The 13,587-nt window shown below is 41.7% G+C and overlaps 1 protein-coding gene across 2 annotated transcripts in view; it reads right to left on the bottom strand.

Annotated features, from left to right (window-relative positions):
* The window catches only part of slc35f4 (solute carrier family 35 member F4), a 36,908-nt gene that overhangs the window by 1,527 nt on the left and 21,794 nt on the right, over positions 1–13,587 (bottom strand). For both annotated transcript variants that reach the window (XM_042337984.1, XM_007893296.2), the window contains exons 2-5: positions 7,162–7,459; positions 5,678–5,897; positions 2,840–2,965; positions 558–750 (exon numbers count right to left, since the gene is read on the bottom strand). In XM_042337984.1, the coding sequence (XP_042193918.1) occupies positions 558–750; positions 2,840–2,965; positions 5,678–5,897; positions 7,162–7,459 (837 nt within the window). The remainder of the gene's footprint in view (positions 1–557; positions 751–2,839; positions 2,966–5,677; positions 5,898–7,161; positions 7,460–13,587) is intronic.

Here is a 13,587-nt window from a genome sequence, read left to right as displayed (position 1 = left end):
TCAACCATGGTAATCTGTTCCAGTCATTAATTACCCTCTGAGTGAAGAAAAACATCCTGGTGTTTGTCCTGAAATTATCCTTTGCAACTCTAAACCCATGTCCTCCTGTTCTACTGTCTTGGTGCATTCGAAAGTATTGTTCTGGGTTTACTTTTCAATTCCATTTATAATTTATAAAGCCCTCACTGAGATGTCTTCTTTCAAGTCTGAAGAGTCTTGGTTTCTCTGATCATTGCTCATCATTGCTTTGCTCAGGGATTAAATGTTAGTTCCTTGCTAAACTTCAGATTCGAGAAGATAAAACCCACAGAGCAGATATTCAATCTCAATCGTAGGGCTTATTATTTTATCCGCAGTTAAAGGTAGAGGTGAAAGGGAAATAGAGATGCCATCAGACTGCTTTTACCTTAAGCAGGGCTGAAAACAGTTGGGAATTAGCCACAGTTAAATAAAAATAAAAACTTCATGAAAGATATATTACTTAAGAATATAGAATTATTTTATGAAATGTAATGGGGGTGGAAAATACAGTACATTATCACACACACAATACATACCTAACCAAAGGCTGGCCACACCGCAGAGGTAACCCCAGGGCAAAGCAGAGAATGAAGACCAATATTCCACTTTGGTAAAGTATAATATAACTGGAGCGGATGATATAAAAATTAAATTGAAGAAGCCCATCGTGGAAAGGAAATGAGCGGCTTCCCCAAAATTTGCACTCCCAAGAAACATCTTAAATAAGACCTGGAAGAGATTTATGACATACAACATGTTACGAGCAAATACATTCACTGAAGCAATCAATCAGCAGCTGCTACTGAAGCAAGCTGGCTTTTCATGATTATTAATAAAATATTATAATAATTCTTACATTTTATAATAATAATAATACTCCTTGCATTTGATATAGCGCTTTTCACGTAGGGAGGACGTCCCAAAGTGCTTCACAGAACACACTGTAAAGTGAATTGACTGTATATTTGTGGGCGGACGCGGCAGCCAATTACGCACAGCAATGTCCCACAAACAGTCGTAGATTGAAAATGACCAATTTATTATTGTTTTTGGTTTTGGAGGGATTATTATTAAGCGTGTGGAGTAAGGAAACTTGCCCAAAGTTTCGCCCTCCTGGAAATGAACTTAGGTCTCTCGCTTGCAAAGCGAGTGCTCTAACCACTGAGTTACAGGACTCCGATATTTTGATATAGTGCCTTACGTATCATGTTGTTTTTGTATTTCACAAACTATACAGTCAATCCACTTTGCAGTATATCCTGTGAAGCCCTTTGAGACATCTCGACGACATGATAAGGCGTTATATCAAATGCAAGGATTATTATTATTATTTGCTCTACTTTAATTACAGATACTTTGTGTGTTTTTGTCTCTCCTCGTCCAAATTTCAAACCATTCAGTAAACCAAGTTCTTGAAATGTTACGCTTTTTTTAGACAATGTTTCATGTCTGAAAATGTATCCCCCGCCTCTACTTTATCGGGGATTGACTGAGCTTCTCAGCTGATGGCGCCCAGCCAATGAGACATTGAGAACACATTTACAGAAGACAGCTTACACGTGTTTCCCCTCAAGCCCATCAAATCAAGCAAAAATAGAGCAAAGCCAAGCAAGAGTCCCGTAAGGGAACTCTCCGAACGACAAAATGTGCCGTGTTGCGTTCCAACAGTTCCAGCCTCACAGGAGGTTTATTAGCAGCTTAACTTCAGAACATGGGCTGACGATGCTGAGAGCTACATTAAGCTCTGTAAAGCTCCCATTGTCACTGAAGTTTAAATGACATGTCTGAAATCCCCCAGTGCAACTGATAGGAGACCTTGGGACTAAGGCTAAGCACTTAGTAAGGGGTTCCAACATCACATGTTCATGTCTCATTGTCCCTTCAGTGGTAATTCTCTCATCACCAGTAGATTTACTGACCTTCGGATTATCAGCTGTTTTACCGCTACTCAGTACATTTACTGACCGGGGAGGGAGGTTTGAGCTTAGAGTGGCTTTTCTCTCATTCGCAGGGTGACATCATTGAAGTTGGCAAATTCACTTGGCGATCGGTGCATTGTTTCTCTCTCCTTTGCTTGGCATTTAGCTGGTTAGATCCCAGTAGTACCGCAACACACACCCTGGGTTCCCCGAGCCTTGGCCCTTGCCAAACTGTGCCTAATACTTTCCAGAATTAAGGCAAGCAGGATGCATCCCTCCAGGGAGAGAGTGCGTATTCCATTCCAACAATCTATCTGTGGAATTTCTACTTGTAGGTGGGATGCGTGGAATTCTCAAAAGGCAAAGTACTGCAGATGCCGGAAATCTGGTATAAACACAGCAGGTCAGGCAGCATCCATGGAGAGTAAAATAAGTTAACGTTTCATTTCAATGACCTTTCGCCATGGAATTCTCAGTTTGAGGTTCGATACCCCTAAGCATGGTATTGGGGTCCCGCATGTGTCAGACACCCGGCTGACCTAAAAAAATGGCATTTCCCTATTGTCCTGTTGCTGCTCCTTTTCTTAGACCAGTAAGGCTGCTGGTGATCACAGATTTACCACTGTGGTGACAATGGGACCATCAAAACACCATGTCCTGCCCAGTGCCAGGAGCTTGTACAGACCTGCTTAACCACAACCATGAATTCAGACACGTCACTGAGATGGACAGATTGTCATTTGTCACCTTTGACCAGGGCTGTTTCCTTACAGCGGGCACCACGGAAACCTGATTGGAGATACATAAAGGGGGTGGGGGGGAGGCAGAAGGATTGAGGCAGGGAGTAAAGGAGTATTTCTTAACCGGGTTCTACAGAAATGTTGCGTTTATTCACATACCTTGTATAATGCTGATGTGGAGGCCGATCCAACAGCCAGGGCTACACCGATGATTGAATCACCATGGAAACCATCTGCATAGGCCATCATAACAATGCCAGTAATTGCCATAATGGCAGCAACTATCTGTTCAGCGGAAAATTAGAAAGTTTCTGAATTAGAAAGTTTCGGAACTTCTCCCTCTCCGAGAAAAAAATCCCTTTGCTACGTTGGTTCGATAATTCCCATTGTGCTGTTCGAACCTGAGAGCTTCTATCCAGATTTCTCTCCGCCGTTGTGATTTTTTTAATATAAAAGGTCCCCTTGCAGATGTCAGCTTTAACTTGACAATATGTTAACGTGAGCCAACACCGCACATGAATGGATTCTATTAATTAGAACAGCCTCGCTTCCAATGCTTAGCGCCTGACAGCAAGAAAAAGGCATAATTATGAGTAAAAGCACCTTTAGACACATGATCCTTGCATTTGATATAGCGCCTTATCATGCCATTGAGACATCTCAAATCACTTCACAGGATTTTACTGTGCTGTGTCGTGACTGTGGTTTTGTGGGCAAATGTGGCAGCCAATTCTATCTGGGGGACTGCTGGGCAGGACACCGGGAGAAACTCTCTTCTCTTTTTGAATAGTGCCATGGGATCTTTAATGTCCACTTGAACAGGCAGGTGAAACCTCTGTTTCATGTCTCATCCACAGTAAGGCACTTCTGGCAATGCAGCCCAACACCACTGCACTGGAGCATCAGTGAGCGTATGTAAGTTCAAAGTCCCAATGTGGGGTTTTAACCCACAAGCTTCTGACTCAGGGTTTATTTGGGATTCAGCTGGTATCTGACACACACACACAGTATCTCCAAACAAATCTACACGTATGTATTGCTTCCAGTTGCCTGTACTGGAAGGCACACACCCACCTGGAGTTGCACCCTACTTGCTTAATCCTGAAGTAGTTTAGGTGCATTTGCAAGAGCTAAGGATTAGTAATCCAAGAGTGTGCATTTGGGTACTGCTGGAGATTAACCAGTTTAAACAGAACAGTTTGCCTTTGCAAACCCTGGCAGGTTTGTACTGGTTATTCAGCTGGTTGTAAGAGGAAGCAAAATTAAACGTCACAAAGTAGAGATGTGTAAGTGGCTTGGTGAATTTTTGTTTGGTCTGACACACGCGGAAATCTATCACTGTACCCAAGACTATCAAAACCACAATCCCGGCAGCAACAGAAATTAGTGATCTCTCAGAGAAAGCGCTTCAAAAAAACTTTTCTTAGCGTGATTTAATTCTGAGTAGGTTTCTGCCCTTTCCTCATCTCATTAAAACAGTTCTGCTGCTTGTGCGATATGAGCACATCATAAAACTGACAAAAGCCTTGACTAATAGCTAAATTGGCCAAATTATTATAAGGGACAACCTACATATAAAAGAGAAATAGCGAGACACTTGATAAGCTAACTAGCTAAAGCATTAATGTTGGTCATTTTATGAGCTCAGTCAGCAGATTCATGTCAGAGTGATTCATGTACTGAGGCCGTTTTACATGCCATTAACTGGCTGTGCAATTCAGCGGAGAAACTCCTTCCCTATGAATCCAAACAACCAGAGATTAATCCCTCATCTATAACAATAATAATAATCCTTGCATTTGAGGTAGAGCTTTTCACATCTTCTAAATGTCTCAAAGTGCTTCACAGAATAGACTGTAAAGTGAATTGACTGTATATTTGTGGGCGAAATGCGGCAGCCAATTGCGCACAGCAGTGTCCGACAAACAGTCGTGGATTGAAATAACCAATTTATTATTGTTTTTTTTTGAGGGAGTATTATCAGACGTGTGGATTAAGGAAACTTGCCCAAGGTTTCGCCCTGCCAGGAATCGAACCCAGGTCTCTCGCTTGCAAAGCGAGTGCTCTAACCACTGAGTTACAGGACTCAACAATTGTACTTCATCTACTTCCTTATTCCTCATCTACGTACTTGTATTCCAGCATTCCAATGCTTAAACAGACTAGCGTTAGCACCTATGGGGGCAGTGCATTGCAAGTAGGAGCCATGTGCAATTGGCTGCCGTGTTTCTCCCACAAAGTATACAGTCAATTCACTTTACAGTATATTCTGTGAAGCGCTTTGAGACGTCTCGAAGATGTGAGAAGGCGCTATAACAAATGCATGGATTATTATTATTGTAAGTATCCTATCATTTCAAATTAAATGAAAATCTGTGATATTACACAGATATTGACTGCCATTGAAAGACTCAACAGTAAGGTGTTGTTCCAAGAGTACCCAAAATGATTAAGTGCATGCTTATCGTTTTGGTTGAAGGGCAATAAATTCACAGTCTGTTGCAGTCTGTACCTTTTCTAACTGGGCATAAGTACCAATGTGTCTCACCACTGATGATCAGTGAAGTGAACAGTGGCCTTTTCTGTGACAGGGTCACTGCCAATCATCTATGTGTTACACAGCATGGCTGTGTGACTGCGCTTTCCTACCAAATGCGTGGCAATTTCAGTGAAATGAATGGGTCTTAATCCGCAAGCACGTGGGTTTGTGACTTGCAATTATTCATGTGCTTCTAGAATGGATTGTATTAGACCTTGCGTTTGATACAGTGCCTCGTCACATCATCGAGCCGTCTCGAAGCGCTTCACAGGATTTTACTGTGAAGTGTAGCGACTGTATATTTGTCAGCGAATGCAGCAGTCAATTTAGACACAGCAACATCTCACAAACAGCCACAAAATGAATGACTACATGTTTCAAGACTGCATTACATTATTTTCTCAACTGTAACAAAAGGTGCTTCATATTGGTGCTAGCGATCGATCACAGGTACTCACCCTGACTCCCATGAACTTATCTTTGAGCACAATCCAAGAAAGCAAGAAGACAAATGCTTTGTTGCAGCAGAACAGAGCGGAGACATCGGTGGCTGTTAATTTCTTCAGAGCCAGTAAATACAGGTAGTTAGTTAAGGTCCATAGTATAGAAAATGGAGCTGTCCTTTTGAGGAAGAGTTTCAGTGTGAGTCCGTCCTCTCCAAATATCCGACTGCATTCCCTACAGGCAATGAGCAGATTGGTCTGCGATTGGGGAGACATGATGACATTGCACTCCATTTCATTTCATTTCATTTTCACTCAACGCAAAAACTTACGTTAGGACAATAATCTTTGCATTTCATGTAGCACCTGCAACACTGAATCGCCTTGGGCAGGAAATTACTGCAGGGCGTAAGAACTGCGTAGCTTGTAGGAAAACGCAGGAACACAATTTGCACTAAGCTACGGTTCCACAAACAACCACGAAGTGAGCGACCTGTTTCCTGTTTCTTTTTCGGGGGGGATTGTTGGCAGGGGCACCGGGAGAAATTCCACCAGGATTGTTAAATTCCCTGGTACATCCTCCCGACATGAAAGGCGCTATATAAATGCAATTTGTTGTTGTTCTCTTTTCAACTAGCGCTCTGGGATCTTTAACATCCACCTGAAACCTGCAAAAGACAGAACCTCCGAAAATGCCACAGTGCCTAAAATAGGTGACTGCCATTCTTGGACACGTTTATAATAGATTTTCACCTCTGGGAAACAGAGGCTCAGAACCAGCCTGGCTCTTCGGCAGGACCTGGAGGGCAGACCAGTCACTGGGGGAGGGAATCCTCCCACTCAGCCTTTGTTAACCTTGCAAGTCAAAACCCTAACAGGAAGGGTGGTCCTAGCTGGACAAGCAGCGGGAAAGCTTGCCAGAGAGTGTTTTCAATGGTAAGTTATGTGGTTTTAGTTGTTTTTTATACCAATTGACCGACTGATCCCAGTGTGTCGAGATCATGATGGTCAGTTTGTGCAGTGTGATTGTTCTGATGAAATACACACTTGAGCTCCCCATCACTCGACTCATTAAGAGGTTCAAAGCGCACAATTTAATTTGATGCAATGAGTGAGACTTGCTCCAGTTTGTGCCACAAATGTGCGGGAGGGGAAAGGTGACAGTGAGTCTGGCCTGACTTGGTATAAGCAGGCATCACCTGCCACAGTCTGGTATCATCTGGCATGACTTAGCAAAGGCTAGCATCACCTTGCATAGCCTGGTATGGCCTTGCGCAGACTCCCACAGACTTGCATCACCTGCCACAGTCTGATACAGGCTGGCATTACCTGGCACAACCAACATTGCCAGCTAACATTGCCTGGGAGCGCGTGATTGAAAATCAGCGATCAGAATTATCTTAACATTGTCAAACAAATATTTAATTAGCAAAACAGAGTAACTGTAAGTATTATTTCTTTTTAAAAAAAAGTCATGAAAGATAGAAAGCGAGCGGTACCTAATTTTTTTAATTGGCGACTGTTTGTCCTGTGCCGTTGCCAAATGTCCGGTGTAATACACAGGGAAAAACATGATGTTCCAGTTTGTCGAGAACCACGTCATAAAGAATGGACAATAGAAGTTCTTGTACGTGATCTTGACTATCTGTGTGGTGCCGACCCAAGAGGAAGAGACAGAAAGTATGATCAGAAAAGCCCAGAAAACCTTCAGGAACACAGTGGTGCACGACTGACAGTGGGTCTTGACGTTATTCTCCGGGTTGAGATTCTCCACGCGATTCTCCGAAGCTTCTTCCCCTGAAAGTAAATTAAGAAGAGTTACAGCCCTTATAAATAATAGCAGTGTTATAGTGTTTCAAAGCATTCTTCACATGATTTCCTGTAAAAGTGCAGTGACTGTGGGTTTTGTATGCAGACTTAGCAACCAACTTGCACGCAACAAAGTCCCACAAACCGCTGTGAAGTGAATGATCGAGTGTTTTGGAGGGATTCACTCACTGCCCTTGTTGCCACAGTGCCCGCCACTGCGATGCCACTCCTCACCAACCATCAGCCATCAACTCTCCCTGAGCTCTCACCGAGGACCCGTTTCTCACCCTGATCATCCATTAACCATCCTAATGACAATTATAATAATAATAATCCTTGGATTTGATATGGCACCTTATCACGTCGTTAAGATTTCTGAAACCACTTCACAGAATACACTGTAAAGTGGATTGACTGTATTTTCTTGGCGAAACACGGCAGCCAATTGCACACAGTAGACACCTGTGTAAAGGCAGAAAGATTATATTTAATCTTTGAGCTCGACATAGCGCATGGTAAAACTGAACAATTTTACTTAAAAAAAAGCACCACAGCTTCTGAAATAATCAAAGCCACTGCTGCTGCCAGGACTGGAGAGAGCTGTCAAGAGAATTGATCTGCATGAGTTAACCATCATCTCCCGGCGGTGACCAGAGCTATTTAAAACCTTTAATCTTTAGGATACACTTCAGTCAACCGCATTACCTCATCTGAGCTGGTCTCTCTCTGGGACACAAAGTGACTGTCAGTGGCATCACAAACCCTTGTCAGATACTTTCAGTGGCAACTGAAATAAAATGTCAAAGTAGAAAAATGTTTGTTCTCTTCTGAATCTTCAGTCATCGAATGTTAGAAAGTTTACAGTACATAAGGAGGCCTTTTATAGAGTGTGTATTGATTTCAGCTCCCCCACTGGATTTATTTTTGGAGTTTGAGAGAACGGGGCCAGGCTTAAAGGCTTATATTCTCTCTTATATTTCTCTCTCGTTGTCTATATTTAATCTTTGAGCTCAAACAGGACATGTTAAAACTGAGCAATTTTACTGAAAAAAAAGCACTAAAGCCCTTTCTTTGGGAAAGATCACAAGTTCAAAGATTGGTCGGACAAAGAAGGTCTTTCAGCTCATCCAATCTCATCCTTCCAGAATACCCAACCTACTGTCCTACCATCACAGCATCAAGCTATTTTTAAATGTGTCCAGTGACCTGGCCTCAAACCCTTCTTCCCTGGCAATATGATCCATTTGTTAATTATCCTGAGTAAAGAAAGTCTTTGGGTGTCTGTCCTGAAATTACCATTCCCGACTCTAAATCTATGGCCTCTTGTTCTTCTTGGTCTTGGTGGATCCTAAAGTATTGATGTGGGGTTTACTTTTTCAATCCCAGTTAAAATTTTATGAGGGCATCTCCTTTCAAGAGTGATCACTGTCTTCACTGCAAATCTGAGATCAGAGCTTAGATCTGTGAACTAAGAACCTACGTTAAAAAGGCAGTGGCATGCAGAGAACTCTGATAAGCCATAATTTAGAAGTGTCTTTTACGTCAGGAGTTGAAAGGCTGCATCTGGCACCACGAGACTGAGTGGCGTCCACTGAGCCTTGTACTGAGATGCTATCAGACCAAATCAGACCATTTCACTATGCTGCCTCACAGAGTTCCTGAGTTACAGTCTTAAAGATCTAAGGCTTGTCTTTTTTGTGGTTTGCCTGCACCATGTTCGCAAGTACCCAGGAGATATTTACGGAAATAAATATTTATACAGTCTGAAAGAGTAAAACACCAGCGGTCATAACCACAAGCACTAAATTGTCACTGAGAATTAAAAAAATTTTTAACAAACTCGACAACTGCCTCTCCCATCAGGACCAAATATTGGCTTGTTAAAAAACAATTCTCAGCGAGCAAGAATTGGCTGCACATTGGATCCCATGTTTAAAGGGTGTTGTTGGGTTTGGGTGGAGGGCAGAATTGCAGATAGATATTAGGGACCTTTCATTATTCCTACTCACACACACATACAACTAACCCGAAAGGCACTCTGTGAACATGACAATAAAGACGTTGAAATAAAAAAAACCTTTGAGTAATAATAATAATAATAACAATCCTTGCATTTGATCTAGCGCTTTGCACATCGGGAAAACGTCTCAAAGAGCTTTACAGGATTTATTGCAACATGCAGGTAACTGTATTTTTGTAAGTGAACAAGGTAGCCATTCATGCTCTTGTATCTTCAAGTATCTGCAAGCCATACTAGTAACAGCTCCCTGGCTTTTAATCAGATAGTATCCACTCACTAGATCAGAGACCTAGAATTTTTCTTAGTCACGTAGTTCACAGAGAGCTGGAGGTGACTTTTAACCTCCATCATGTTTATTAATGGGGTCACCAGAAATCAAACTGTAAACTAACTTTCTTTCCTCCTCCTCCCCACCCACCGATTAAATGTTCCGATAATTCTGAACCCTAAAGCACGCATCAGATTCCAGTAGAAAATGCACTTGCTCCGAAGTCCTCATGTTCTGTTGACAGTCAACTCTATAAATCAATTCGGAAATCATTTCCATAGCCCTTCTTTGCAACAATACTAACTCATAATCTTTGCATCTGATATCATGCCTGTAACATCGAAATGTCTCAAAACGTTACACAGGTAATAGCTCTCAATTGCAAGTATCAAAATTCTCAACTGTGTACTTGTAGGCAAACGCAACAGCCAATTTAGCGCACTGCAAGGTGCCATAACTATCTTATACAGGTGTGAAAGGACAGCATGTGCGAACATTGCACTCATTTCTAGTATTAAATGTCTTTATTCAATATGGAATTGTTGTGCTTGGCAAATAGCCCTGCAATAACTCCCCCCTCCCCCATTTTCCAGATATCTGCATCCGACAATCAGGAATAGATCACAGCCAGTCAGTCAGCTGCTAGCAGTAAATGAGGCATGATTGAGCTAGTTACTGTATTCAATACAAACTCCGAGGGGACTGCGAATACAAGTGGAAAATTATATTAACATTATAAAGGTCTTTGTTCTGCGAATCCCAGTACACAGTGTTTCCAAAAGATTACGTGCATCAAGACTGCAGGTACGTAATCCTAGAAGACACACAATAATGACAATCGTTCTTGGATTTGTTATACCGCCTAAACCATCTGAATGTCCAAAAGCACTTTAAAGTAATTACTGTAAAGTGTAGTGACTGTGTATAAATGATAAATAATAATAATAAATCTTGCTTTTGATATAGTGCCTTACCACATCATCGAGACGTCTCAAAGCGCTTCATAGAATATATTGTAAAATGGATTGTGTATTTTGTAGGCGAAATGTGGCACCAATTGCACATAGCAATAACCCACAGACAGTCGTGGATTGAAGCATTCTGAGATGCTACCCTGAATGGAGGGTGCTATCTATAAGTGCAAGTTGTTGCTGTTTGTTGTTGTCATTGATTGAGTGACCAAATTTTTTTTAAGGGATTATTATCCCTGGAAAGTGATCCACCAATTGCCTAACAACCGAGATCCTACTTGCTCCTAGGTAAACAGAGGCATGTGGGCAAGGAAACTTGCCTAAGGTTTCACCTCACCTGGGAATCGAACCAGGGTCCTCTCGTTTGCGAGGCAGGTGGGCTGACCACTGTGCTATAGCTACGCTACAGGACTCTACAAATGGCATTTGAATGGCGTTCCAAGGTCAACCTGGTGTATTTCTGACTACCAAAAGGAGTCCTTATCTGCGCAATTCGAGTTCCTTCCTACGATTCCAGTTAAGAAATATCGCATGTTAAAGCCCAAAGTGTTAGAAAGTATATATTCTAAGGACAAATGCACGGAAAGCGTCGGTTTGCACACTGGCGTAACATAACATGACATAAGTGAGTGTAACAAAGAAGGCTCGACCACCAACAGCCTCCACAAAAGACAACCGACCAAAGCATCAATCCACCACACACTACCATGACCTGGCAATGCTGCACGCTCCTGTGTGTTACCAATATTGCAGCAAAAGCTGAGAAGACGAAGTAAATCTTGTCGTAAGAAACAATCGCCCTAAGTCAACAGGGAGTCAATTGCCAAGGCAATAACATCACATCACGATCGAGGCTGGCATCAAATTTCTCCCAGTGAAGTTCTGGACCTTTCTGAAGATCACCATTCTCCTTTAAAAATACATGATCCTAGATGAGTGCTTCTGTAGAGATAAGGCATGGGGCACCATAGCTTTATTCACTCATTTTCTTATACTAGGCCTTCTCCCCTTCATTTCTCTACTCATCCTCGGCTATTCTCCGGATCTCCCATCCCAGAGTCCCTCCAACTCGCTCCCTCCCTCACCTCGTTCAAGGTCTGGCTCAAATTCTTGCCTTGTAAAATCTGTACAGTTGCCATCAGCTCCATTCAATTTGCCCAACTACAGGTTACAGTGTGTGATGGTCCCAAATGATCTCGTCCCAGCTTTCTCACCATCTCCTCTCCCACTCCGCTACGATTGTAGCATGAGAGTTTATCCCAGGTGAGACTGGAATCCCATCTCTAGTAACTAGGCAATCAAGTCATTTCTCATGGCAACTGTAACAGTGAAGTGTTTGATCAGTGCCCTTGTAACAGCAGCAACTTTGTCAGAGCCAGGCTATTCAGAGTTCAGTCTACACAGCATTTAAAGGCAAGGTATAATTTGGGAGGAGAATTTTGAATGTGCCCATTTTAAATAATTACATGACAACCATGACTTACACTTTAAGCGAAAATTTAGCAACCACTCAATTCCATTGAACTGTACAGTAATAAGATGGTTCCTTTCAGGTAAGGTCAATGTCTCAAAACACTTTACAAAATAAATAAATGTGGCTTGAAATTAAAGTAAATTTTATTGAAATTATAGGCAAATACACACCTCATCTGCTATGGTGCCAGATTTGGGGCTTTTAAAATACGAAATGGCAATTAATCTTGTTTTACATGGGACATTTTATTTTATTGTTCGGTATTTAGTGAGGAATGTGCAAATTCCTCCAATAATTTGTACCTACAAACAAAGTGTTGAAACAATAGTTCTTCTAAAGCATAGCATTTGCTATCTTATAAGTATCTTATAACTAGATTTCCAAAAAGAAAACAGTCATGGAACATGGGGGATGCAAAACCGTCCCTAACACTGAAACTTTAAATGTTATGTTCTACAGGTTAATATCTGAATAAACTTTGCGAAATGTCAAATGCTATAAGTTAGTCTGGATAATGCTAATGAAATGTCATGGGTTATCATTTAACCTGCTAAATGTCTAAAGGTTACCAGTACTATGATATTCTTCAAATAATAATGCTCATGCGCCATCTCTTCATGTCTGTCCCTTTCTACTTTAAGTAGTGGGGGGAGAGACACAGACTTATTCAGTCTTTGGGTTGGGGAGAGGGGTCAGTTCTAATCATAGGATCATAGAATCCTACAGCACAGAAGAAGGCAATTCGGCATATTGTGCCTATGCCGGCTCTTTCAAAAAGCTATCCAATTAGTCCCACTCCCCTGCTCTTTTACCCATTTGAAAGTTATTATTGAATTTGCTTCCACGTTCCTTTTAGGCAGTGCATTCTAGGTCGTAACAACTCTCTGTGTAAACAAAACTTCACCTCATCTCCCCTCTGGTTCTTTTGCCAATTATCTTAAATCTGTGTCCTCTGGTTACTGACCCACCCGCCAGTGGAAACAATTTCAAACAGAAGAAAGTGGATTGAATGTGTATTTTGTGGGCAACATGCAGCAGCCAATTGCGCACAGCAGATATAAGCACTTCCTATAACTTCAAGGCATTTGGGACTGAAATTTCTAACTGTGTTAGTTTGAACCATTACCCCCCTGCCAGCTCTTTTTAGCAGCAGCACAATTCTGTAATTTGCTAAAGTGACAACAGCAAAGAAAGAATGCACATAAACTGAGTAAAAACTGAGAAAAAGGTACAACAAATCCACTGTTCCTTTATTAATTCCCAGAATTCATTTTGTGGAACAATCTTTTCAATCTATGCCATTTCTGGGATTATTTTCTTTTTAAAGAAAAATTGTTAGGCAACTCTTCAGTCTATAAATACATTATTGATCTGTACACCAGC

Source organism: Callorhinchus milii, unplaced genomic scaffold (genome assembly GCF_018977255.1).
Source record: "Callorhinchus milii isolate IMCB2004 unplaced genomic scaffold, IMCB_Cmil_1.0 Scaffold9, whole genome shotgun sequence".
Classification (NCBI taxonomy): Eukaryota; Metazoa; Chordata; class Chondrichthyes; order Chimaeriformes; family Callorhinchidae; genus Callorhinchus; species Callorhinchus milii.
This window is presented reverse-complemented; position numbering and strand designations above follow the sequence as displayed.